The sequence below is a fragment of the Pollicipes pollicipes genome, unplaced genomic scaffold, assembly GCF_011947565.3.
Source record: "Pollicipes pollicipes isolate AB1234 unplaced genomic scaffold, Ppol_2.1 Scaffold_5724;HRSCAF=6776_pilon_pilon_pilon, whole genome shotgun sequence".
NCBI lineage: Eukaryota > Metazoa > Arthropoda > Thecostraca > Pollicipedomorpha > Pollicipedidae > Pollicipes > Pollicipes pollicipes.
In genome coordinates, this window is record NW_023596746.1 from 48,526,351 (window position 1) to 48,549,463 (window position 23,113).

Here is a 23,113-nt window from a genome sequence, read left to right on the forward strand (position 1 = left end):
CTGACGCGGCGGCTGCTCCCGGGCCCTCTCCCTGTCACCGCCCCCGCGCCGGCCAGGCGGGACCCGACAGGTTGTCTCTCCGTCACCGGCTGACGCGGCGGCCGTGCTCGGCAGGCATCCCGAACGTGCTGAACCAGCTGGGCATGAGCGGCAGCTTCCTGCTCGGACCGTTGGTCGTCGCGCAGCCCAACAAGACGGCGCCGCTGCCGCATAACGTCACGCAGCTGGCCGGTGAGTGGGGCGCGCTCCATGACCGTCCCGAGCCTGGTGCAGCCTGACAGGGGCGGCGACCTCTTGAGGACGTCATCTGTTGTTATGGAGCACAAGTCCTCTACGATGCGAGGTCATCGTCGGAGCCGTTGGTGCTGTCCTGAAACTGCAGTGTATGCCTGTTGTCGTGTTTGTCACGGCATGTAGTGCGTGCGCAGCGGCGGGTGCAGGTGTGCTCCCCCGACTTGACGGTGTGTGTGTGCGCCTGGTTCGTGACCTGCTGTGACCTGTCCGTGCAGCGATGGTGAGCGAGGCGGCCGGCTGGATTAATCACCTGGTGGACGGAGCCAACTACACGAACGGCACCGGCCCTAGCCCCGACGACCTGCGCTCGGACATCATGAACCTCATGTACATCGGTCAGTGGGCGCCGCGAGGCCGGCCACTCGTGCCAGGTTACGTGGCGAGAGGGCAGGGCCCTCTCAAGTGCAAGTTCCGCCCGATTGTGGGTCAGAAATTGGGGTCGTTTCTGAGCTTTCGTGTGTCTGTCGGTGGCAGTAGAGTGTGTGTTATTTGTGACGGCAGTTGGGCATGTCATGGTCACCGGTCATGGTCATCCGGATGGTCATTCTAACTCAGTGCGTGATCGTCGATCCGATGTCACGAACTTCTACGATCTTGTAGACACCTGAGGTTGTCTGGCTTTGCCGTACCGTTAATGCTCATCCTCGTCCCTGGGGGGGGGGGGGGGGGGGGCTAAGGACCGTGACTTATTTCGTTGCCTTTTGCCCTCACTCAACGAGGAGCAGCAAAGGAATCGTCTAGATTTGGGCTCATCATGCCAGTCATTCTTCCGAGAGCTCCGAATCTCGCCCGTTCGCTGACTGCGTTGATACACCGTCTCGATCGAGCACGGAGGGGTCGTGGCACACCAGCTGTGTGGGTGAGCGTGCGGCAGCGGTGAGACGAGGCCGCCCTCATCAGTCGTCGTGACCGCGCCGCGGCTGATCACATCTGTACAGGCCCCCGTCACGGGGCACGCGACGCGGCCCGGACTGAGCGCGGACAAGTTTATTGAACGGCAGACTGTTTGTGTGACCCACATTGGTCATTAAGTGTACGCCGTCTGGCTGTAGCTGCACTTCAGTGGATTTGCTACACGCTCGAGCGCGAGACGCCGCGCCGTTTGTGGTCACATGCCGCGGACTTTGGTCGTCCGGCACACCGCGCGTTGTCAATTGTTCCACGAGCATGTACCGGTCCAAACCAGCCGAATTCCGACGATTCCGGTATTGCCAGATGGTGATTATCGTGACGGGCTAAAAGAAGCCGTCCCACAGCTTGTTCAGAGTCATCGCCGAAGCCATTTCCATCCCAAAGCCGTTTTCATCCCCGAAGCCATTTTCATCCCCGAAGCCATTTCCATCCCCGAAGCCATTTCCATCCCCGAAGCCATGACGTCTCCGACGCCGTCCCCACGGATCGTACAGTCAGACGAAGAAGACTGGCTATCGTTCGATCACTGGCTATCGTTCAGCGTTCAGTCGCGGAGTGTTTGTATGTGGGTCAGTGGCTGGAATCTGACAAGGCCGCCAGCTGGCCTGCACTGCGCCACACAAAACTGATCCGCCGCACGGCCGGCTGGCGTGTGGCCTCCGTCAGCGCCTCTCTAACCCCTCTGTATAGACGTGGCAGCACGGGACCTCGCGGCAGCGCCCAGCCGGCGAGTCCGACGGCTCTCGTTTTTATGGTGACAAAAGTTACATGTGATGCAGTTTAAGCTGCATTATTCGATTATCATGATGCACGGATGTTAACGAGTGGCGTACGTCGGCTATAGTCACGCATTTATTGTCATGTTTGATGTGTTTTTGGTCTTGTCTTAATTATGCATGGTCTTTTTCCCCTAACATGGAACAGTCAAATCAAACGCAGCCGCTGCCAGAATATTGTCTTTGGCATGGCGATGCATGTCACCATACAGATAGAATGTATGAAGACGCGGCGACGTACCCCGTGCCCTCCCTTGCTGCCAGGATGATGCGCAGACGATGGCAATATGGCGCCAGCAGCTGACTGCGACATGAAGCCCTAATGACAATAACTTTGCCCGTTTTCTGTAGTCGGCAACTTCCGTATTTCCATTCTGAGTCATTCCTAATGGAAACAATGATTTCGCTAAGGTTGTCACCCATCTTTCTTGAATTCCGCCTCGCGTGGTAAAAGAGGATCATCTTCGGAAAGAAAATAAAAGACTTTGAATAGCTCATCAGGCTGACACCACTTGTCAATGGTTTCTTCTTTGAAACATTGCTGTGAGCCCTTGGAGTGTGGATCTTCTGCAGAATGTCGGGTGTTTGTGAACTTTGACTGTTACGTTGTATATACGCCAAACTAGAGCTTAATTTTCATTAACAATCGCCTGTAAAGTGAACAGCGGCCGTATTTCTGTCATCATCCAAAGTTTTGTTTTCATTGGGAGACCGCGGACCCCGGCCGTGTTCCACGCAGTTTGAGCTTCGCTGCCCTTCACGGAGTATGCATGGCGCCAGTCTGGTCATGAAACCAGCCATGTTGAGCTCTGACCCGTCAGCTGTGGCCGTCCCCGGCGGCGCGGCTCCGGGGCTGACCTGCCTCCCTCTGCCGTGGCTGTGGACGTCCCGGGCGGCGCGGCTCCGGGCTGACCTGTCCGCCTCTGCCGTGGCTGTGGCCGTCCCGGGCGGCGCGGCCCCGGGGCTGACCTGTCCGCCTCTGCCGTGACTGACCTGCCCGCTGTGGCTGTTGGCGTGGGCGTCCCCGGCGGCGCGGCTCCGGCGCTGACCTGTCCGCCTCTGCCGTGGCTGTGGGCGTCCCGGGCAGCGCGGCTCCCGGGCTGACCTGTCCGCCTCTGCCGTCCCGGGCGGCGCGGCTCCGGGGCTGACCTGTACGCCTCTGCCGTGGCTGTGGACGTCCCCGGCGGCGCGGCTCCGGGGCTGACCTGTCCGCATCTGCCGTAGCTGTGGGCGTCCCGGGCGGCGCGGCTTCGGGGCTGACCTGCCGCCTCTGCCGTGCCGCCAGACGCTGCCATCTGCGCCCTGCTGTTCGTGCTGGTGCTGGCGTACTTCCCGTCGCGGCCGCCGCTGCCGCCCTCGCTCTCCGCCTCCACTAACACGGTCGGCTTCAAGGAGGGACTCTGCATGGCGCTCAGGTGGGTGCCCCCCCCCCCCCCTCTGGGACCCAGCGTCGGTGGTGATCCATGCGTTCCCGGATGCGGAAGTGGCCCGTGCGTATGACTGTGTGCCTGCACAGATGCTGTCTAGTGTGCAGAAGTTTTACGGGATGTTTACGTGCTGCTGTAGTAGTGGTGAGCTGAGGGCTACTGCCGTTCCGACACTGGGTCGGGACAGGCTCAGCCAGGTCAGTGGACACGCCATCGCCATGTAGCATAGAGGCTTCTGGTACAGGAGCTTCAACATGGCGCTGCACGTGCTGCCCCGGCTAGCTGTGTGCTGCGCTAGATCTGTGCTCCAGCGTATTTATCACGTAACCGGTGACGAAGCGGCCATTTGTTCGAAAGTCATAGAAAACCAGCACGCGTCCTAAGCATGTGGCGCGTGGCATAAGGCGCTGTGCGTTCCTTGTGCGGCCGGTGACCGTCAGAGAGCTGTGCGTGCCGTGTGTGGCCGGCGACCGTCAGAGAGCTGTGCGTGCCGTGTGTGGCCAGAGACCGTCAGAGAGCTGTGCGTGCTGGCCGCGGACGTGACCGGCCGGGGCGCGGACGGTGGCTCGTGCCGCCAGCTGGTGACCAGGCCCGCGCATCCACAGGCACCCGGACCTCATCTGCGTGGTGCTGACGTACAGCCTGTCCCAGGGCGTGATGGGCGCCTGGTTCGGCGTCATGGACATCAACCTCCGGCCGCTGGGCGTCACTGAGGTAGGCGCCGCCGGCCGCTCGCGTCGACACGGCCTGCCGCTGGCGTCGGTGCGGCCGTACCTCGTCACCGGCGGCAGCTGGCGTTCATGTGTGGCTGCGGGGCTTGATAATGCCGGTGACGCGCTGGTGAGCGCGCTGCCCGGGCTCACGGCGAACGGCAGACGCGGTGGGTTTGAAGCCATGATCGGCTTAGTCACTACATTAGTCGTCGTATTTCTCTGACGATGATGGGAAACCCATTGTTGGCGACCGCGCCGTGGCCTTGCATGGCACAATAGTTGACATAAAATTCGCCAATACCGTATTGCTTACAGGCTGGGTTAGGAATGTCTCAAGCTGCAGTTGTTAAAGACTGCTAATCTATACAAGTGGCGCACAAAATGGGTCTCTACTTGGAAACCTGACTATTCACATTGTTTCTTAGACTAGCCGATGGGAAAGACACTATAGCTGAGACATGACTGAAAGCCAATGAACGGGATCACTAGACGATATATTGGCTGTCCTTGTCGCAGAGGTTGGGTCTGCGGCAGCGCATCCTGCTGTCGCCACGGGCTCTTCATTTCATGCGGCGTCATTTCGCAAGTCACCCATCCCGAAACACGGACCGTGCGCCGAGCGTGCGGAAAATTCGGACAGTGAGATGCCGGTGGAAACCCGGAGTGTAACGCGGTGATCTGGCCTGCGTAACTCACACCTTGCCGGACAGTGAGATGCCGGTGGAGACTCGGGGTGTAACGCGGTGACCTGGCCTGCGTAGCTCACACCTCGCCGGACTGTGAGATGGCGGTGGAGACTCGGTATGTAACGCGATGATCTGGCCCGCGTAGCTCACACCTTACCGGACAGTGAGATGCCGGTGGAGACCCGGAGTGTAACGCGGTGACCTGGCCTGCGTAGCTCACATCTTGCCGGACAGTGCCGGACCTAAGGGAACAGAGCCGGGGAAGGCCGGCACTTGCAGTGAGCTTAGGACAGCTGGGACGCGTCCGCGGGCCAAACCCGGGACCGTCAGCCGACTGCTGCAGGAGGCAGACGAGAAGTGGACAGGCTTATGGTGACACGCGTATGTGCGGTCCCACGTGCGTTTCGTCAAACAACACTATCGTCGTTTTGCCAGGCTTCAAGAATATCCTTTCATGGAGACGTCTCCTTTCCGCCCCTCCGCCCGTTCATTGGTCATGTGGTGGCATCGTGTCTCAGCTAGCTGTGACCCCCGGCGCCGCCACTGGTGCGCAGCGCGCTGTCGTTAGACGCATTGCTGGTGGCGCCAGTGCGTCACTCATGACGTCTGACGTGTTTATGTTCATGGTACGTGCCACAGATGTGGGCCTCTAACCTCCCCGTGGTATGGAGCAGGCATGTGTCTGGCATCAGATTGCCGAGACCGGACCACGCTATCGCTCTTTCCTGTGTGGGCCGCAGTGCAGGTGGTCAGTCATTCGCCCTCTGCTGTGGAGAGCTAAGTTTACCTCGAATCAGACTGTAAGCTGCATCTGCCACTGAGCCGTGTCCAGCAATGGTGCCTGCCGCCGTGTGACGCCGGCCTGGGCGTGCGGACTTGCCCAGACGACTCGTGGACGCGCGCCCCCGAGCTCGCCTCTGCGCGGCCACAGTCTCGTCTGACGGTCCCGCCCCTGTCCTGCGTGCCGACAGAACGAGGCGAGCATGATGGGCATGTGGGCCGGCATCTCGTGCTGCAGCTTCGCGCTGCTGGTGGCCCGGCTGACCGACATGTTCCGCGGCCACATCAAGGCCACCATCATCTGCCTGCTGCTGGTCGGCTGCGCTCACTGGTGCTGGCTGCTGGCCATCGTGGCTGGCTGGGCACCCTACTCCATCGGTACGCCTGCCATCTGTTGGCCACGCATGGAACTGGCGATAAGCGCATCGCCCGCACAGAGTTCGGTGTCGCGAGGGGCTCCGACGGAGCCTTTGGCTGCGCTCAGTATGATGGCAAAACGACTTTGTCAGTGTAAAACGACCGTTGGACACGGCGGGAGCGCCCTGTGCGTCTGGCCAGGTTTGCGTCCATGCTTATTTTGCACAGTACCCATGTGTTTTGGGCCAGACCTCATCAAGCTTCTCAACCACTATCCTCCCAGCACGGCCGGTGCCGGTATTTGTTTTATTATCCTCTGAGCACCTGCGCTCTAGCCGATGACATTCCTCCGCGGAGCACACGCAGTATCCATGCTTAACTCGCCGATGCCGGGTATGATGAGGGCACTTTGTCAACAGGATTGTCTGTTCATCCAAGTGTTCTTCCGCAGCTGTGTGTTCAGCCAAGTGTTATTCCGCAGCTGTGTGTTCAGCGCATCGGTCACCGGGGGTGTCTTTGGCTGGTCACGTGGCATGGCTCCCTGTTGTGAGCGATGACTCGGATGAAAACACTAGGAGTACTGCAGATTTGTGTGCTGTTACATACAGTCAGCCATCTCCCCTCTATGACCCCTAATCTGGTGTGCTGGCCTGACATGTCCTGACCTGATCTGTCTTGGCGCCAGTGGCCGTCTCACGTGACGCTGCGCTGTTCAGTGCTCCTGTCCTGCTCCGTGCTGACTCTCTTACGTGCCCGACAGTGCACCTGTTCTGCTCCGTGCTGACTGTCCTATGTGCCCGACAGTGCACCTGTTCTGCTCCGTGCTGACTGTCCTATGTGCCCGACAGTGCACCTGTTCTGCTCCGTGCCGACTGTCCTATGTGCCCGACAGTGCACCTGTTCTGCTCCGTGCCGACTGTCATGTGTGTCCGACAGTGCACCTGTTCTGCTCCGTGCCGACTGTCATGTGTGTCCGACAGTGCACCTGTTCTGCTCCGTGCTAGCTGTCCTGCGTGCCGGTTCTGCTCCGTGCTGACTCTCCTGCACACCCGACAGTGCACCTGTTCTGCTCCGTGCCGACTGTCATGTGTGCCCGACAGTGCACCTGTTCTGCTCCGCGCTGACTGTCCTATGTGCCCGACAGTGCACCTGTTCTGCTCCGTGCCGACTGTCCTATGTGCCCGACAGTGCACCTGTTCTGCTCCGTGCTGACTGTCCTATGTGCCCGACAGTGCACCTGTTCTGCTCCGTGCTGACTGTCCTATGTGCCCGACAGTGCACCTGTTCTGCTCCGTGCTGACTGTCCTATGTGCCCGACAGTGCACCTGTTCTGCTCCGTGCCGACTGTCCTATGTGCCCGACAGTGCACCTGTTCTGCTCCGTGCTGACTGTCCTATGTGCCCGACAGTGCACCTGTTCTGCTCCGTGCTGATCGCCGTGTCCTGCACGTACGCCGCGTCGCCGCTGCTCTTCGAGTACGCATCCGAGATCAGCTACCCTGTGCCCGAGGATGTGGTCGGCGCCATCATGAGCTTTTGCTTCAACATGGTCGGCATGCTCTACCTCCTGTTCTTCCTTAACCGCCGGCTGGGTGAGTAGCGGGAGGCTATGGTGTGCGTGTGTGGGCTGTAGAGCATCCTCCTCCGAGAACTTTCCGCGATGAGCCACCTGCAATTGGTCCGCACCCACGTGGGCGGGGCTTTGTCTTCGGGTCAGCCACGAGTGGGAGTCTCGGGTGTGGCCCGAGTGTACGAGAGACGGTTGTGACGGTCTGTTTACGAGAAAGAGCTCGGTTCGGATGCCTGCTTGTTCTCAAATGGCATGCGGGCTGGATAGTGTCGTGCTTTTTGCATTCGGGTAGCCTGGTGACAAGTGATGACCCTCGCACCATTGGAATGAATGGTCGGGATCGAATTCTGGATTCCTCGCGTCGGGGCGTCTGGCCCCAGCTGCGAACGCGGCATCACACTGCGGGGTCTGGAGACTGTGACACGGCGGGGCCTCCGGCGGCCGTGCTGGCTTACTATCTACCCATGTGCTCTGTGGCTGGTCCGTGTCGGGTCGTATCTGCTCTCATGACGCGACTGGGACCACAGCTGGCCCGGCCACGTGGCGGCCTGCCCCCGGGGGTCACGGAGCGCTGACTAACCTGTGCCGTTCCGTTCCAGCCGAGCGCACTGTGTGGCTCAACTACTGTCTGGTGGCGGCCACGGCCACGCCGTTCGTGCTGATGATGAAGACGCGCTCGGTGTATCGCCGCTCGGCCGTCGACGCCACCTCGGCGGCGGCCGCCATCACCGAGTCCGTGTCCGGCTACCAGCCGCTCTGAGCGTCGCCACCGCCGGCCACCGCAGGCGGGCTGGCCGGCACGTCTGGGCGACACGCGAGGCGGGGCGCCGTCCCCTCGCCCGCGTCGGTGGCGGTGTCCGCGGACGGGCTGCGCGCGGCCCGCGGCGCGGGATGCGGTGCGGCTGTGTTGTGCTCGGGGACAGGAGGTTCGGACGCTGTCCGCTGGTGGCAGAAGCTGTAGGTTAGCCGGAAGGGCGCGGATTGCACGCACTCGTGACTGCCTCGATCGCTTCTCGCCTGTTTCAGGGACCCCCCCCCCCCCCCCCCCCCATCTCCGCCCCTTCGCCTCCCCCTCCTGCACTGAGTGTTACACCACTCATTTGGCCAACACACTTGCACCTATTTATTTGTGTGCGTGTAGTTTAGCTCGGGAGAATCGAGGGTGGAGTGGGAAGGGCCGAAGCTCGGTGAACTCCATGCGAGGGCCGTCGGTGGGGAGCCGGCGCCACCGCCGCGCTACCCACCACGCGCCGTCGGCAGCCGCCGTCCAGGTGCAAATGTGGCGCGTGACTGCGCACCGGTGCTGTGCCCGGAGCTGGCTGGCAGCTGCTGGCGACCTGACAGGCGGGTCAAGGCCCCGATCTGCACCGCGGCTGGCAGCTGCTGGCGACCTGACAGGCAGGTCAAGGCCCCGATCTGTGCTGCGGCCGCGGCTGAGAGCCGCCCAGCGCCATCGCCTCACCCGACAGCGTGCTGTGCAAAGCGAGACGGCCCGGACTGGTCGAAGGCTGCTGTGCCAGCCGCCGCTGGTCGGCGGTCCGTGCGGCCGTCGGTCGGAAGGACGCCGTAAGGTCGTTGCCATTCACGGAACTGTAGTCACGGTAGCAAGAGACGGGCGGTTGGCTTGCGTTCCTGTCCGATGTAATTCTGTGGATGTACGCGGATTTTGCGCAGTGCGTGTCATCTTCATCGCATAGCCTGTTTTCGCCGAGGATTGGAATCATAATGTAACAATGCTTTCAACGTTTTAAACCATGTTTTACCTCATATCAATTTGCTGTGTTACCGGCTCATTTTAGACTGGTGTGTTGGATAATGTAGTTGGCTCGTGTTGTTAGAGGCTGGTCATGGCAGCCATACCGCATATACCATCGAAATACATTGATAACCTGCAGTTACTGCGTTTTGACCCATCCGTGACAGGTGGTTGGGTTTTAACTGCTAAGGGCGTCTTTTTAGCTGATTTTCTGAAAAGATTGGAAGAAGGTGGAAAGACTTCAAGTCATACGGGGCATAAATAGTTCAACATGGATCAGCTCGTGCTTAGTGGCGCCTGGCGTCTGCTGGCGCGCTAGGTCAAAAGTCAGCTGCAAATATGTATCGTAGTTAACGCACGCCATGCGTGCGCCGGGCCACGACTTAAAGCCGGTGACGGGAGGGTGTGATTAGAGCGCCACCACACCGAGTACGCTCCCGAGCTCCCAGCGTGAGGCGCGGCCAGGGGCGGATCCAGGGGGGCCTGCCGCCGTCCGACGACTCATCAAGCTAGCCTGCGGGTTCACTGCAGAGTCGGGCGACGCTCAGATTCTAGACCGTGTCGACACCCGGTACAATGTGCCTTTTCCCACAAGTGATGCATCATCGATGGGGGCCACCTGGTTGGAAATATCGCCATGCTGGTGTTGGTCAAGAGGTTTCGCCCCAGGCTGTGCGCGCTCTCCGGCACTACCGCCGTGCCGCGGCTGTAGCCGACCGATCCAGTTCGGCTGAAGCCGCCCTTGATCTGCCCTGGGGGCATGCGCCCGGCCGCGAGGTCAGAAGGTCGCGGCGGTGGCCAGACGCAGAGTGGGTCTGATGCTGGTTCGGGCAGGGCCGACGAGGCCGGAGACAGGCACCGTTCTGCCGTCCTGTGTCGGACCACAAGATCGGCAGGATCTCCTGAGCTGTCGGCAGGATCTCCTGAGCTGTTGGCAGGATTTGCTGTGCTGTCGGCAGGGTCTCCTGAGCTGTCGGCAGGATCTCCTGAGCTCTCGGCAGGATCTCCTGAGCTCTCGGCAGGATCTCCTGAGCTGTTGGCAGGATTTGCTGTGCTGTCGGCAGGGTCTCCTGAGCTGTCGGCAGGATCTCCTGAGCACCCAGCAGGATGACAGGCACAGCGCTTGTATGGCTGGTGAGTTGAGTTCATGGCACACCATCACCCTCTGTCATTACCTTCTGTGGAAGTTTCTATTCATGAAACCGCTGACTACGGCCTCATGTACCTCGTGCACATGCTACGAGAAAACCGCACGCATGAATCTCTTGTGGCACGATGCGCAGTTCATTAGAAATTGTACGATGTGAATTTTAAGCCGCTTGCATGCAACTTATTTGACAAGGTTATCATTTTCCTGAACATAGCAATGCCGGCAACATTATCATTTCCGCTCGGTTAAAATTGGAAACGCAAAATTTGCTGATGCCGACGGCACGATGGGTCGAAACGGAGGCCGTGTTTGGAGGAAGCAGCGTAGTAGCAACACGGCACTTTTGTGCGTAGACCAACAGTCGCATTGGCGGAAATGGGCTGGGCGATGCAAGCACTCGGTCGCGCGCGCACGGGCACAACCAATGGCTGCGCCCGCTTTGGAGGGTTTTAAAGATTCATTTCCGTCTCTGTGATTAGAGCAGCCAAAGACGCGAAGCCAGCTGCACGGCGCCCAAACATCACTAGGCGATGGCAGCACTGTCCGACTCATCGGTGCACCAAAAGTAGACCGGGAAGCGTTCGATGTCTGTGAACCGAACGGCATTGAGGGATCAGTACCAGGCTGCACGACGCCGCGACGCGTCCGCACCGGAGAAGGGCGTCTCGCCAAGGAAACGCGATCACGAAAACGTGGAGGATCCGGGGTTCCATCCTCTTTATCATCGAGCAACGTTTGAGGTTTGCCGTGAAATGACCCAATGCAAACGCCCGGTTATCGACTGAGCTCAAAGGCAGGACATGACACCTGCTTCGACCCACGAACGTCCGTGCCCTGATACTATATCAGCCCTTTGTTCGCTGTAGCCACGGGCCTCACCCTGTCCGGGTCTGTGATCCGCCCGCCAGCCTTGCAGCCGACTCACTACCACTCGGTTCTGGGCCCAGTCTGTGTGCTGGCTCATCAGTGGCCTACTGCTGACTGCTGTCCGAGGATAGCGTTAGGGGGCTGGGCTTGGGAAGAAGCTCCAGGTTAAACATTCGCTGCTTACACTGAGCACATCGGTTCATGCAATACACGCACGAGCACAGTCGTTGATCAGCACTGATTTGTGACATGTGGGCGGGTAGGTCAGATGGTCAGCACCGCACAGTCGCCACCCCATCTTCACGTGTCGGTGCCCGTTGCTGGTATTGATGCTTTGTGTGTTTGTCCAGGTCACTGCTGACCCCCATTTCTGTGCGATCTTCAGGTCCCTCTGTGTTGCTGCCCGGTAAGCGCACACTCCCGTCCTCTCCCCAGGTCGCTTCTTTGGCAGCATCTGTCCCTGATCACCATCTGTGACTCTGATCCATTAGCCCCGGGCCCCCGCCCTCTCCGCAGGTGGTCTGGCTGGCGGTGGTCTGTCCCCCTGACTGTAGCCCGTTAACCGCAGCCCCCCCCGCCCTCTGCGCAGGTGGTCTGGCTGGCGGTGGTCTGTCCCCCTGACTGTAGCCCGTTAACCGCAGCCCCCCCCCCGCCCTCTCCGCTGGTCTGGCTGGCGGTGGTCTGTCCCCCTGACTGTAGCCCGTTCACCGCAGCCCCGCCCTCTCCGCAGGTGGTCTGTCTGGCGGTGGTCTGTCCCCCTGACTGTAGCCCGTTAACCGCAGCCCCCCCCCCCCCGCCCTCTCCGCTGGTCTGGCTGGCGGTGGTCTGTCCCCTGACTGTAGCCCGTTAACCGCAGCCCCCCCCCCCCGCCCTCTCCGCAGGTGGTCTGGCTGGCGGTGGTCTGTCCCCCTGACTGTAACCCGTTCACCGCAGCCCCCCCCCCCCGCCCCCTCCGCAGGTGGTCTGGCTGGCGGTGGTCTGTCCCCTGACTGTAGCCCGTTCACCGCAGCCCCGCCCTCTCGGCAGGTGGTCTGGCTGGCGGTGGTCTGTCCCCCTGACTGTAGCCCGTTCACCGCAGCCCCCCCCCCCCCGCCCTCTCCGCAGGTGACCTGGCTGGCGGTGGTCTGTCCCCGTGGCTAACCCGTTAACCGCAGCCCCGCCCTCTCGGCAGGTGGTCTGGCTGGCGGTGGTTTGTCCCCGTGACTGTAACCCGTTAACCCCAGGCCCCCGCCCTCCGCAGGTGGTCTGTCCCCCGTGACTGTAACCCGTTAACCCCAGGCCCCCGCCCTCGGCAGGTAGTCTGTCCCCCGTGACTGTAACCCGTTAACGGCAGTCGCCGCCCTCTCGGCAGGTGGTCTGGCTGGCGGCCGGTCGCGCTGGCGCCGAGGTCTGCGCCGGCCGCGGCTCTGTCCGAGGCCATGCCGACGTCCAGGCGAGATGCACTGCCAACGGCCAGACCTACGCTCTCACTCCCGCCAGCCTGTCCGGCGGCCGAGTCGGCCACTTCCAGAACATGACGGCCGTACACCTGATGCGCCAGCACGTGCAGCGGCTGACCCGGCGCAAGAGGTGAGCATGGGCACGCTGGGCAGCCGCCCAGCCGCCCAGCCGCCCAGCCGCTGCACTGGTCCCAGGGGACGCACGCCACAGGGCGGCACAGTTTTAGAGCGGACGAAAACGCCGCTGCCTTGCCAGTGCGTGTCCTGTGCTATGGCGTGCTCCGATCTACCATGCTCCATCAGGAGATGACAGCTTCAGGGGTCTGGCATGCTCCATCGGGAGAGTGTTCAAAGCTGTTCTCGGCCGTTAGGCACCGTCATTCGCTCGCTCCCTCGGCGTGTGTGGGCGCCGGAGGCCAGGCTGTGCTCACGGACGCGTGTCTCTTGGCGTCAGGTCTCTGTGGAGCGCTGCGTTTGCTGCGGACGGCCTGCCGTGCGCCGAAGGACGCTGCGGGGGCCGGCCGGACCTGCCGGATCATCAGCAGCTGCAGTGCTGTCAGCCGGAGACCAGCGTGCTGCTGCCCCTGTCAGCCACGTCCAGCGTCACCAGTCAGTCTCGATCCACTGCCTGCGCCGAATTCATGGCCAGGATAGCAAAAGTGCAAGCGGAACAGTGACTACCTCTAATGACGTCTTTGTTTGCGTGCCAGATGTACGAGCAAAAAATCGCAAATAGGATGTCTTCAGGGAGGGGTTGCATTCGCTTACCGATGCATTCTCGCAGATAGCAGGCCACCCATCGCCCGTCATCGCACACGTGAACTATACTGCATTCAGCGACGTGACGCGCCGAAAGCGTCCAACAAGTCGTTCCCACCGTGACTGGAGCCACTATGGCGCATCGTGCCCAAACATGCGCGTCTGAGCATTGTGTTAACGCCTTCGGTACCGTGTTGTTGGTGCCTGGTGCGTCAGCCCCTGACAAGCGTAGGACCCTTGCCGCCGCAGAGAGGCGTGTCCAGATCGTCCAGTCGCCACCGCTCCACGTGCAGCCGGTGCTGGTCTCCGCCTGCCAGTCGGACCGGTGTCCGGTTACCAATGTCTCGTGCCACCAGGTGAGCCAAGCAAGGGTTACAAGCACGGGGCATGGCTGTGTTCAGGAAAAAGTGTCGTTCACGCATTGTTGTTACCCGACGTACGGTAGCCTTTTGTACTGGTCATGTTTCAACAGGTATGGTTTAGACACGGTCCGCGAAAAAGGAGCAGCTCTCTACATGCCCCATGAGCACCGAGCGGACATGGTTCGCTTAAGTCTGATTAAAAGTACAGTTACGGTGTCCTGCTGCTACCGCAGATGTACGCGCCTCAGATCCTGGTCAAGCTCTCCGGCCGCCGACTGCAGTTTGACATGGTGTACGTCGAGTCGGGCTGCCTGTGCGGCTCGCCTGATGGCGCCACCGTCGCGTCGACAACGCAGGAAGGTCCGAGCATGACGTTACTGTCGCCGACGCAGTCCAGTTCGCATCTACCGGGTGGCGTGTCGCCGGAGATCGCCGCCACGGAGGGGCGGAACGCGCTGTCGTTGGAGGTGACCGCCACAGAGGCGTCCAGCCCTCTGCCGCCGGAGATCGCGGCCGCGGAGGAGCGGGACGCGCTGTCGTTGGAGGTGACCGCCACAGAGGCGTCCGACCCTCTGCCGGCGGAGATCGTAGCCGCGGAGGAGCGGGACGCGCTGTCGTTGGAGGTGACCGCCACAGAGGCGTCCGACCCTCTGCCGGCGGAGATCGTAGCCGCGGAGGAGCGGGACGCGCTGTCGTTGGTGACCGCCACAGAAGCGTCCATCTCTCTGCCGCCGGAGGTCGCCGCGCGGATGTGGGTCCAGACGGAGACAGCTGCACCACGGTTGGACCAATTGGTGTCACAGTTCGAGGTCCCGCCCACCGCCGACATCGGGTCAGAGATGGCTGAGACGGCCGACGTCGGTGTGGGCTCGGCGCCCCCGGGCGACGTGGTGGGACCGGACTCCGAGCTCAGCGCTGGCGCGGCCCCGACGCCCGAGAGCGTCCGTTCGCCCCGGGTGGTGCAGCCTGACTCGGGCGAGCTCGCCACGTCTGCGGCCTCGTCCCAGTCGCCGCGCTCGCCTTCGGTTGGGGCCAGCGGGGTGGCGGGCAGATGTCGCGACGTCTGACGTCACTCCAGCGTCCAGCGTCACTCCAGCGTCCAGCGTCACTCCAGCGCCCAGCGTCACTCCAGCGTCCAGCGCCACTCCAGCGTCCAGGCCACCACGTCCAGCATCACTCCAGCGTCCAGCGTCACTCCAGCGTCCAGCACCACTCCAGCTTCCAGTGTCACTCCAGCGTCCAACACCACTCCAGCGTCCAACATCACTCCAGCTCCAGCTCCAGGGTATGACGTCAGTGATGAGCTCGGGCATTCTCTTTTCACGGAAGTGATGAGCCCCTCGCCGTCGGCGCTGCCTTTGTCCACGGGTAACGGGATCCCTCCCCGACAGCCGACCGGCAAATCGGTCCCCGCGCCCCCTACCACTCTGGCAGTCGGTCCCGGCACCAGCCCCGCCGCCGGCCCGAGTCAGGGGTCGGGCAGAGGGGACGGCACGGGACGTGTGGTGGTCGACAGCGCCAGTCAGATAGGACCGCTGCCTGAACCGCAGAAAACCACGGACGCCACGCTCGACAGAGCTCCCGCCACGACGGCGCCGCTGCCGCTGGCGGAGTCCGAATCAGTGGCGACCACGGAGGACAGCCCTGTGGTCACAGCTGGTCCGGCCAAATCTACCGCCCAGGCCGTCCACGAGGTCACTGAGTCGGCAGGCGGTGTGGAGTCCTCCACCGTCCCGCTCGAGGAACCAGCCGATGGCGGGACGGTGACAGGGGCCGACCGGACGGCCACGCCGCTGAGGGCCGATCCCGCCCCGTCGAGTCACCACCCCCAGAGCACCGTCAACACCATCACATTCGCCCCGGCGGAGACGACGACGACGCCGGCGGACCCGGCAGAGCTCCACCGGGCGGCGCTGCCGTCCAGCAGCGAGCACCGCCCGCATAACCTCAGTCAGGCGCTCGACTTCCTGTCACGGGCGATCAGCGCCGTGCGCCGCCAGGAGGCGAGCGCGCTGGCGGCGCCGCTCGGCGACGACCGCTGGCGGCTGGCTCGACTGCTGGCCGTCTCCTACACGCTCGGCAGCCGGCAGTGCGTGCCGGCAGCGGCGGCGGCGCCAGTAGAGGCGAGGCGCAACGACAGCGACGCGACGACAGCCAGCGACGCGACGCCGCCGGCTGGTGACCGGTCGGATCGGCTGGAGACCGCCGTCCGCCTGGTCCGCCGCACCATGGAAAACGAGCGCGCCGCGCTCGAGGCGCTCTACGACCGCCAGCTGCGGCTGCTGGACCAGCAGCTGGACGAGCGGCAGGAGGCGATCCGGCACTCCTTTGATCGCGAGCTGGAGATGCTGCAGGAGATCGTGCGGTCGCTCGGTCTGCCGGGGCTGCAGGGCCCGCCGGTGACCGAGGTCGGCTCCACCAGCGATGACGTCAGTGTCCCAGTGACGGCCGATACCGAGGCGAACCGTATTGCGAATGTCGTCCCGGCAAAAGACCCTGCAAATGTGGACTATATCATCAGTTTACCCGTGAGAGGTAACGATTCTGGTGATGATGACCCGACCAATGCAGTCAATGAAGTTAACACTTCCGCCAAGAATAACAGCGAAGCCAGCCGCGACTCCGTGACATTGCCCAGCACATCACTCCTGCCCGCTCACCCTCCAGAGTGTAAGCTAGCCGAAGACGACAACGACCACGAGAAGATCATGGAGCAGCTCAACGTGCTGGTCAGGGTGCTGTTTGACATTGGACTGAAGTTCTTCAGCTCCTACCGGCCGGAGGAGCCGCTGCCACGGGCCACGGCCGCGCTGCCTCGCACGGCGTCTGCCGGGTCGCCGGCAAGCATGCGTCTTGAACAGAAGCTTCACTACGTGAGCGGCAGCGCTTCCCGCTTCAGCTTCGCACTGGACGACTTGGAGCGTCAGCTGGCGCACGTGCACCAGATGCGCAGGTTGCTGAGACTGGGCCTAGGCGGCCCGCCCCTGGAGCCGCTCCAGTTCGACTTCCACCTGCCGCAGGCGACGGCCGCCATGCTGCGCTGTTTTGTAGAGCCGCTGCCCGACTTCCGGCTGGTTGGCAACCTGACTGCCAACTTCAGCCCGCTGCCGGTGGAGCCGATGTCGGTGCGTCTGCAGGTGCGTAACCACAGCACATGCCATCAGGCGTGCACACCGATCACATACAGGCTGGTACCTGGCTCGTTAGACATCAGGCGATGTGGCCAAGGCCTACCATATCGCCTTTTTGGAGAACAGCAGCTGCAGACCAGGTATGGGCGTGGGCTCGAAAAAGAGATCCTGGGTCACAGGAAACATTGCAGGACCATTTCACACAATTTTTGAAAGAGGAGGATCCCTCCCGACAATAAGCAAATGTCTCAGTAACTGGAGATCCTTTGGCATGCGAGTAGATGCTGTTATCGCCGTTTGTAATCAAGGGACCAGCACCCCGGAAAAATTGATCCTGAGGGGCCCTGAACAATTTCTTGATTAACCAGAATCTTCTGTCCCGTGTAGGACATTTCGATGCGGTCACAGTCAGTTCAACAATATACTCTCTTCTTGGCAGATTTTGGGAATGCAATCTTGTAATTAAACTGAAAATTACTTGTTTCTAGGCAGTTTCTTGAAGGATGCGTGGCAGCGCTGACTTACTCCAAACAGCCTCTTGCATCCAACCTATATGAACCGGGACAGATAAGCCGGCCTACGCTGGGAACGCAGATCAATTTTGAAAGTTTTCAACCGAAATTGATCATGGAAGGTCGTGCAAAAATTGAATGATAAATCCTGGACGACCATTGTGACAAATTAGACAGCAACCAAGCGTCCTGAATGGCCTGCCCCCTCCTCGCAATCTCATCACCACCTGTTTAAAAGCATATGGAAAGGGACCGGGCATGAAAGTATGTTGACAACATTTTTGGATGAATTATCCTCTGCGTATGATTGGAGGTTCGTAACTCACGATCCTCGGCGCGGGATCATGATCCGGGATGCGTGCAAATTTTTGCTGCTTGATCTAGCATATCGTGGTCATCACAATGCGATTGACGAGCATGAGTAGAGAAAAAGATTACGTTATGACAATGTTCTCCGTGTAGAGCAAAACAGCAACAGCTCCGCCATCCAACCTAACATGTTGGCGCACGTCAACAGCCTATGTTGAGATAATCCTCTAACAACTGAACATTAAACCAGTCGCCCTATTTCAGCGCGGCGGCGGCACGACGCGAGCTCTAACGCTGCGCGTCGTGAGCATCGTGGGCGACCTCTGGTCCGACTGGCGTTTCTTGCTCAACAACATCCTGCGATCAGCGACGGTCGTAGAGCAGCGAGAGCGGCAGAACGTGCTCATGCTCAGTCGATCGGACCTGACAGCGGGGCTGCACGCGGCGCTGACGGCGCTGAACGCTACTGAGCGGCAGCAGCTGGCCGCGGAACGAGCGGCGCTGGTGGAGGGCAGCGTCGAGCTGCAGTTCGCCATCTCCGAGGTAGAGAAGCTGCTGACGGCGCTGGTCGACATAGCCAACCTGCTGCTGACTACAGAGGTGACGCGAGAGAAGCGCCAGGTGTCGGAGTCGGGGCCGCCGGCAGTGATCAGCCATATGAGTCGAGCCCTGTTCGGAAGCCTGCGCTGCTTCCTCCGAGGCCTGGCCGGTGCCGAGGAAGAGGAGGAGCAGGGCGGCCTGGTAGCCACCGTTATCAAGACGCATGCTTCGGCAGAGCTGCCTAGCACATCGTTCCTGCCCGCTCACCCTCCAGAGTGTAAGCTAGTCGAAGACGACAACGACCACCAAAAGATCATGGAGCAGCTCAACGTGCTGGTCAGGGTGCTGTTTGACATCGGACTGAAGTTCTTCAGCTCCTACCGGCCGGAGGAGCCGCTGCCACGGGCCACGGCCGCGCTGCCTCGCACGGCGTCTGCCGGGTCGCCGGCAAGCATGCGTCTTGAACAGAAGCTTCACTACGTGAGCGGCAGCGCTTCCCGCTTCAGCTTCGCACTGGACGACTTGGAGCGTCAGCTGGCGCACGTGCACCAGATGCGCAGGTTGCTGAGACTGGGCCTAGGCGGCCCGCCCCTGGAGCCGCTCCAGTTCGACTTCCACCTGCCGCAGGCGACGGCCGCCATGCTGCGCTGTTTTGTAGAGCCGCTGCCCGACTTCCGGCTGGTTGGCAACCTGACTGCCAACTTCAGCCCGCTGCCGGTGGAGCCGATGTCGGTGCGTCTGCAGGTGCGTAACCACAGCACATGCCATCAGGCGTGCACACCGATCACATACAGGCTGGTACCTGGCTTGTTAGACATCAGGCGATGTGGCCAAGACCTACCATATCGCCTTTTTGGAGAACAGCAGCTGCAGACCAGGTATGGGCGTGGGCTCGAAAAGGAGATCCTGGGTCACAGGACCAATTTTGGGGGCATTTGCGGGAATATTTCAGACGGAGTATTTGAACGAGCAGGCTCCCCCCGAAAATAAAAAAAAAACTCTGAGATAACTGAAGATTCTTCGGCAGACCAGTATTTGTGGTAATCACACAATTAACTTGTTGCATGAAACCTAACATGTAGTGAGCATTCCGCTAACTGAATTCTTCGGCAGATAATTTGCATTCTGTCGCATCTCTCAGTGAAACTGAAAAGGCAAACGGCATGATAGAAAAGCTCGCTTCTTAAGAATTCCGAAAGATTTGTTAATTAATCAGAATCTTCTATCTTGCGTAGGACATTCTGAACTGGTCACAATCAAGTTTGTCATAGATTCTCTCCTGAGTAGCCTGCGGAAATGCAACCTTGCAATGCCAGTCCAAAAACTATGTAGCTGCTAGACAGACGGCATTGAAAGCTTGAAGCCGGAAGGGCATGTGACAGACCTAGCTCACTTCAAGCAGCCTCGTGCAACCAATTTGTCTGAAAAAGGGCAGCGCAACGTGCCTTTCCTTGGAATGAACGTCAATTTATGAGCTTTTTACCAAATCGTTCGTGAAGCAGGGATGTCAATTTTTGTAAATGATTAGGGGGCCAAACTGAAGGCCCAACAACCTACCCTCCCCCCCTTTTTCTCATCGGATTGAGCCCACATTATTTCGATTAAACGGAATGTGGGTTTTTGATACTTGTTTAATTTATAAAAGTACTTAATTTAAGCAGCATAGAGGACATGCAGAGTTGGATCCAGGGACCAGGCACTGCACGCACGCGTCTCTTCTGATCGGCACGTAAAGACCATTAAGAGGCCATCTTAGGGCGCCGATGGCGCTCTTCTATGACGGCCATGGGAGGCGGCGCGCATTTTGGTTGTGGGGGACGGGATGAGGTAAGCCATGAAGGACTTGGGTCATCCCCATATTCTAGAGCTTTTCATTTTACCATCACAAACCATTGCGTGTCTTATGGCATGGGGCATGTGAAGTTTACTGCACCGTTTATCCGCCCAGTTGTTGCGATTTCTATCTTGTGGTGAGAGCAGCCATGACTCGTTGTTTTGAGAATGGTAAGAGATGTCACTACGCAGACAGATAAAAGAAAATAATATCTGTGTTATGATTAACGTTGACGCACGTTTTTGTGTATTCCAACGAAAAACATTGGGGGGGAGGGCAAGCCAACATTGGGGGGGGGACAACTCAACATGGGGGCAGGGCCCCCACAAAAGAACACAAATCGACACCCGTGTCGTGAAGAGTCGTGCGAAAAACATCAATGCTGGACGACCGTTGCGATGATATGAGGCCAGCAGTTTATGTCCTGGATGACCCGCTCCCCCATCCCCGAAAGTGCCCAGGGTCACAAAATATGGCGGCAAAATTGGCGGATGAATTTTGAATCACGGATGAATTGGAATTCATAACTTACGACACATATCCGGGATAATTTGCAAGATGCATGCAATTTTTGTATAAGGGACTAAGCATGAGTTGGCCAGCACAATATGATTTGAAATAATGAAGAAGGAAACCTCTACATAAGACACTTTCCTTCTGCGCGTGGTGAACCAGTGGCAATTACATAATGCTGGTTTTGTTTCCACCTTCATGCGAACTGTATCTCTATCAGGTGGCATAATACTGATGGACATTTAGCCAGCGTGCCAGTAAGGACACATCAACAGCCTTCTTTGAGGTGGTCTGGGACAATTCCTTGAATGTTAAACGAGTCACCCTATTTCAGCGCGACGGTGGCGCGACGCGAGCTCTAACGCTGCGCGTCGTGAGCATCGTGGGCGACCTCTGGTCCGATTGGCGTTTCCTGCTCAACGACATCCTGCGACCAGCCACGGTCGTGGAGCAGCGAGAGCGGCAGAGCGTGCTCATGCTCAGTCGATCGGACCTGACAGCGGGGCTGCACGCGGCGCTGACGGCGCTGAACGCTGCTGAGCGGCAGCAGCTGGCCGCGGAACGAGCGGCGCTGGTGGAGGGCAGCGTCGAGCTGCAGTTCGCCATCTCCGAGGTAGAGAAGCTGCTGACGGCGCTGGTCGACATAGCCAACCTGCTGCTGACTACAGAGGTGACGCGAGAGAAGCGCCAGGTGTCGGAGTCGGGGCCGCCGGCAGTGATCGGCCGTATGAGCCGAGCCCTGTTCGGTAGCCTGCGCTGCTTCCTCCGAGGCCTGGCCGGTGCCGAGGAAGAGGTCCCGGGAGCGCCGCCGGACCTGACCAGTCAGCCTCAGCGGCCGGCCTCCTCTGCGGCGCAGCACACAAGCACGGCCGCGGCCGATCCGCCTCAGCTGCCCGGTGCTCATTACCAGACGCGCTCCACAGCATATCACGCGGCAACCAAACCACCGCAGTCGGCGAACAAACCACCGCAGCCAACAACCAAACCACCGCAGCCAACGACCAAACCACCGCAGCCAGTGACCAACCCTCAGTGGACAGTAACCAAACCACTTCAGAAAGTAACCAGCCCTCCCCAGGCCGTGAATAAACCACCACAGCAAGTGCCTGTTCCGTCCAGGCCGGTCGTGGTCAGCGACGATTCCTTTCTGTCGGACGAGGACGCGCTGATGTTGGAGGAAATCCTGTCCCGCTGAGGGAGGATGGCAGACGGCCGCCCGGCTGCGCGGCGGGATGACAGACGCTGGACTGCCTGCACTCGTCCGTCAGGTTTTAGGCGTGTTCCCAGGTGCCTTTTACTGACACCGGCTGAGTGAGACCCTTGGCGGAGGCAGGCATTTCTGACAGTCGCCGTGTTTTTACCGCCCATTGATGGCGGCATCTGAGCAACTGTCCAGTTCAGTATCGCCACGATTATGCTGGGTAACTGGTTGCGGGGTGGGTAGTCTGTTGCCCTGTATTTCCTCCTCGCTGATGGGAAGGTGCAGTTGTTGTTATACAGGTATCGTTGTTGTACTGTTATTTTGTTTTTGATTGCCAGGTTAAGGACTAAATACACAGAACATCTTGTAACCTTTAATTTTATTGCGAAACCTTAAGATTAAGCATTTACATTCATGGATGTCTTCACGTCGAAGCATTTCATGTGTCTTTATGTCACGGCCGTATGCTGACCGTCCCACCATTGGTGGTCGGCTGCATTTGGTAGTGCGCGGTCAGGTCATCTGAACAAAATATGCGTTCGTCACCGACTGCCGATGTTTGCTGCCGGCCGCTGCTGCTCCCACTGTGTAATCATGCGCACATGGTTGCGCCCGTCGCACAGGGCAAAACGCATTTGATATGGCTGCCGTAGCACTTGATATGGCTGCCGTAGCTTTGCAAGTCGCCGCTGCTGCCCGCACGTCAGCTGCTGCCGCTGCTGCCGGCTGCCCGCACGTCAGCAGTGAGGGACACGCCGTTAGGGGCCAGCCGAAGAATGCCGCTTGCCGACAAGCATGTTACAAAGCCAGCTGGTGGCCCAGTAGGAGGTCAAATGCACGGGGACACACTCTCCATGCGCAAATTTAAGTAGATTTTTGCGCTGCTGTATGCTGACCATTCCGCTGCGGACCGGGCGGCCGGATTAAGTGAGGTACCATCGGGGGTTCATATGAACAAAGCAGGCGTTGTCCACCGACAACCGATTTGCGTTGCCAGCACATACTGCTCACACAGTGCTATCATGCGCATACGTTCTCGGACGCTGCGAAAAACAAAATATCTATACGTGACATCGCCGTAACTTTGCACAGCACCAATGGGTCCGACCCCAAGCATTGCGTTACGCACTGTCAGGGCGTGGACAATGGTTACCGTCTGGTAACAATCGTATAACGATGCCAGCGGATGGCCTCACAACAATGACATCAAATGCACTCGGTCGCAA

At 59.9% G+C, this 23,113-nt stretch overlaps 2 protein-coding genes across 2 annotated transcripts in view; both read left to right on the plus strand.

Annotated features, from left to right (window-relative positions):
* Positions 1-8,553, plus strand: part of LOC119102493 (solute carrier family 49 member 4 homolog) — a 27,642-nt gene extending 19,089 nt beyond the window's left edge. Inside the window, 6 exon segments of the mRNA XM_037225862.1 lie at positions 510-629; positions 3,268-3,397; positions 4,015-4,123; positions 5,780-5,966; positions 7,354-7,536; positions 8,114-8,553. Of these exon segments, the coding sequence (XP_037081757.1) occupies positions 510-629; positions 3,268-3,397; positions 4,015-4,123; positions 5,780-5,966; positions 7,354-7,536; positions 8,114-8,274 (890 nt within the window). The 3' untranslated portion in view covers positions 8,275-8,553.
* A 1,557-nt stretch (positions 8,554-10,110) lies between these two features.
* Positions 10,111-23,113, plus strand: part of LOC119103130 (uncharacterized) — a 24,042-nt gene continuing 11,039 nt past the window's right edge. Inside the window, exons 1-10 of the mRNA XM_037226581.1 lie at positions 10,111-10,404; positions 12,639-12,856; positions 13,181-13,335; positions 13,735-13,841; positions 14,081-14,872; positions 15,398-15,560; positions 15,951-16,984; positions 18,064-19,083; positions 21,021-21,209; positions 21,267-21,479. Of these exons, the coding sequence (XP_037082476.1) occupies positions 10,378-10,404; positions 12,639-12,856; positions 13,181-13,335; positions 13,735-13,841; positions 14,081-14,872; positions 15,398-15,560; positions 15,951-16,984; positions 18,064-19,083; positions 21,021-21,209; positions 21,267-21,479 (3,918 nt within the window). The 5' untranslated portion in view covers positions 10,111-10,377. The remainder of the gene's footprint in view (positions 10,405-12,638; positions 12,857-13,180; positions 13,336-13,734; positions 13,842-14,080; positions 14,873-15,397; positions 15,561-15,950; positions 16,985-18,063; positions 19,084-21,020; positions 21,210-21,266; positions 21,480-23,113) is intronic.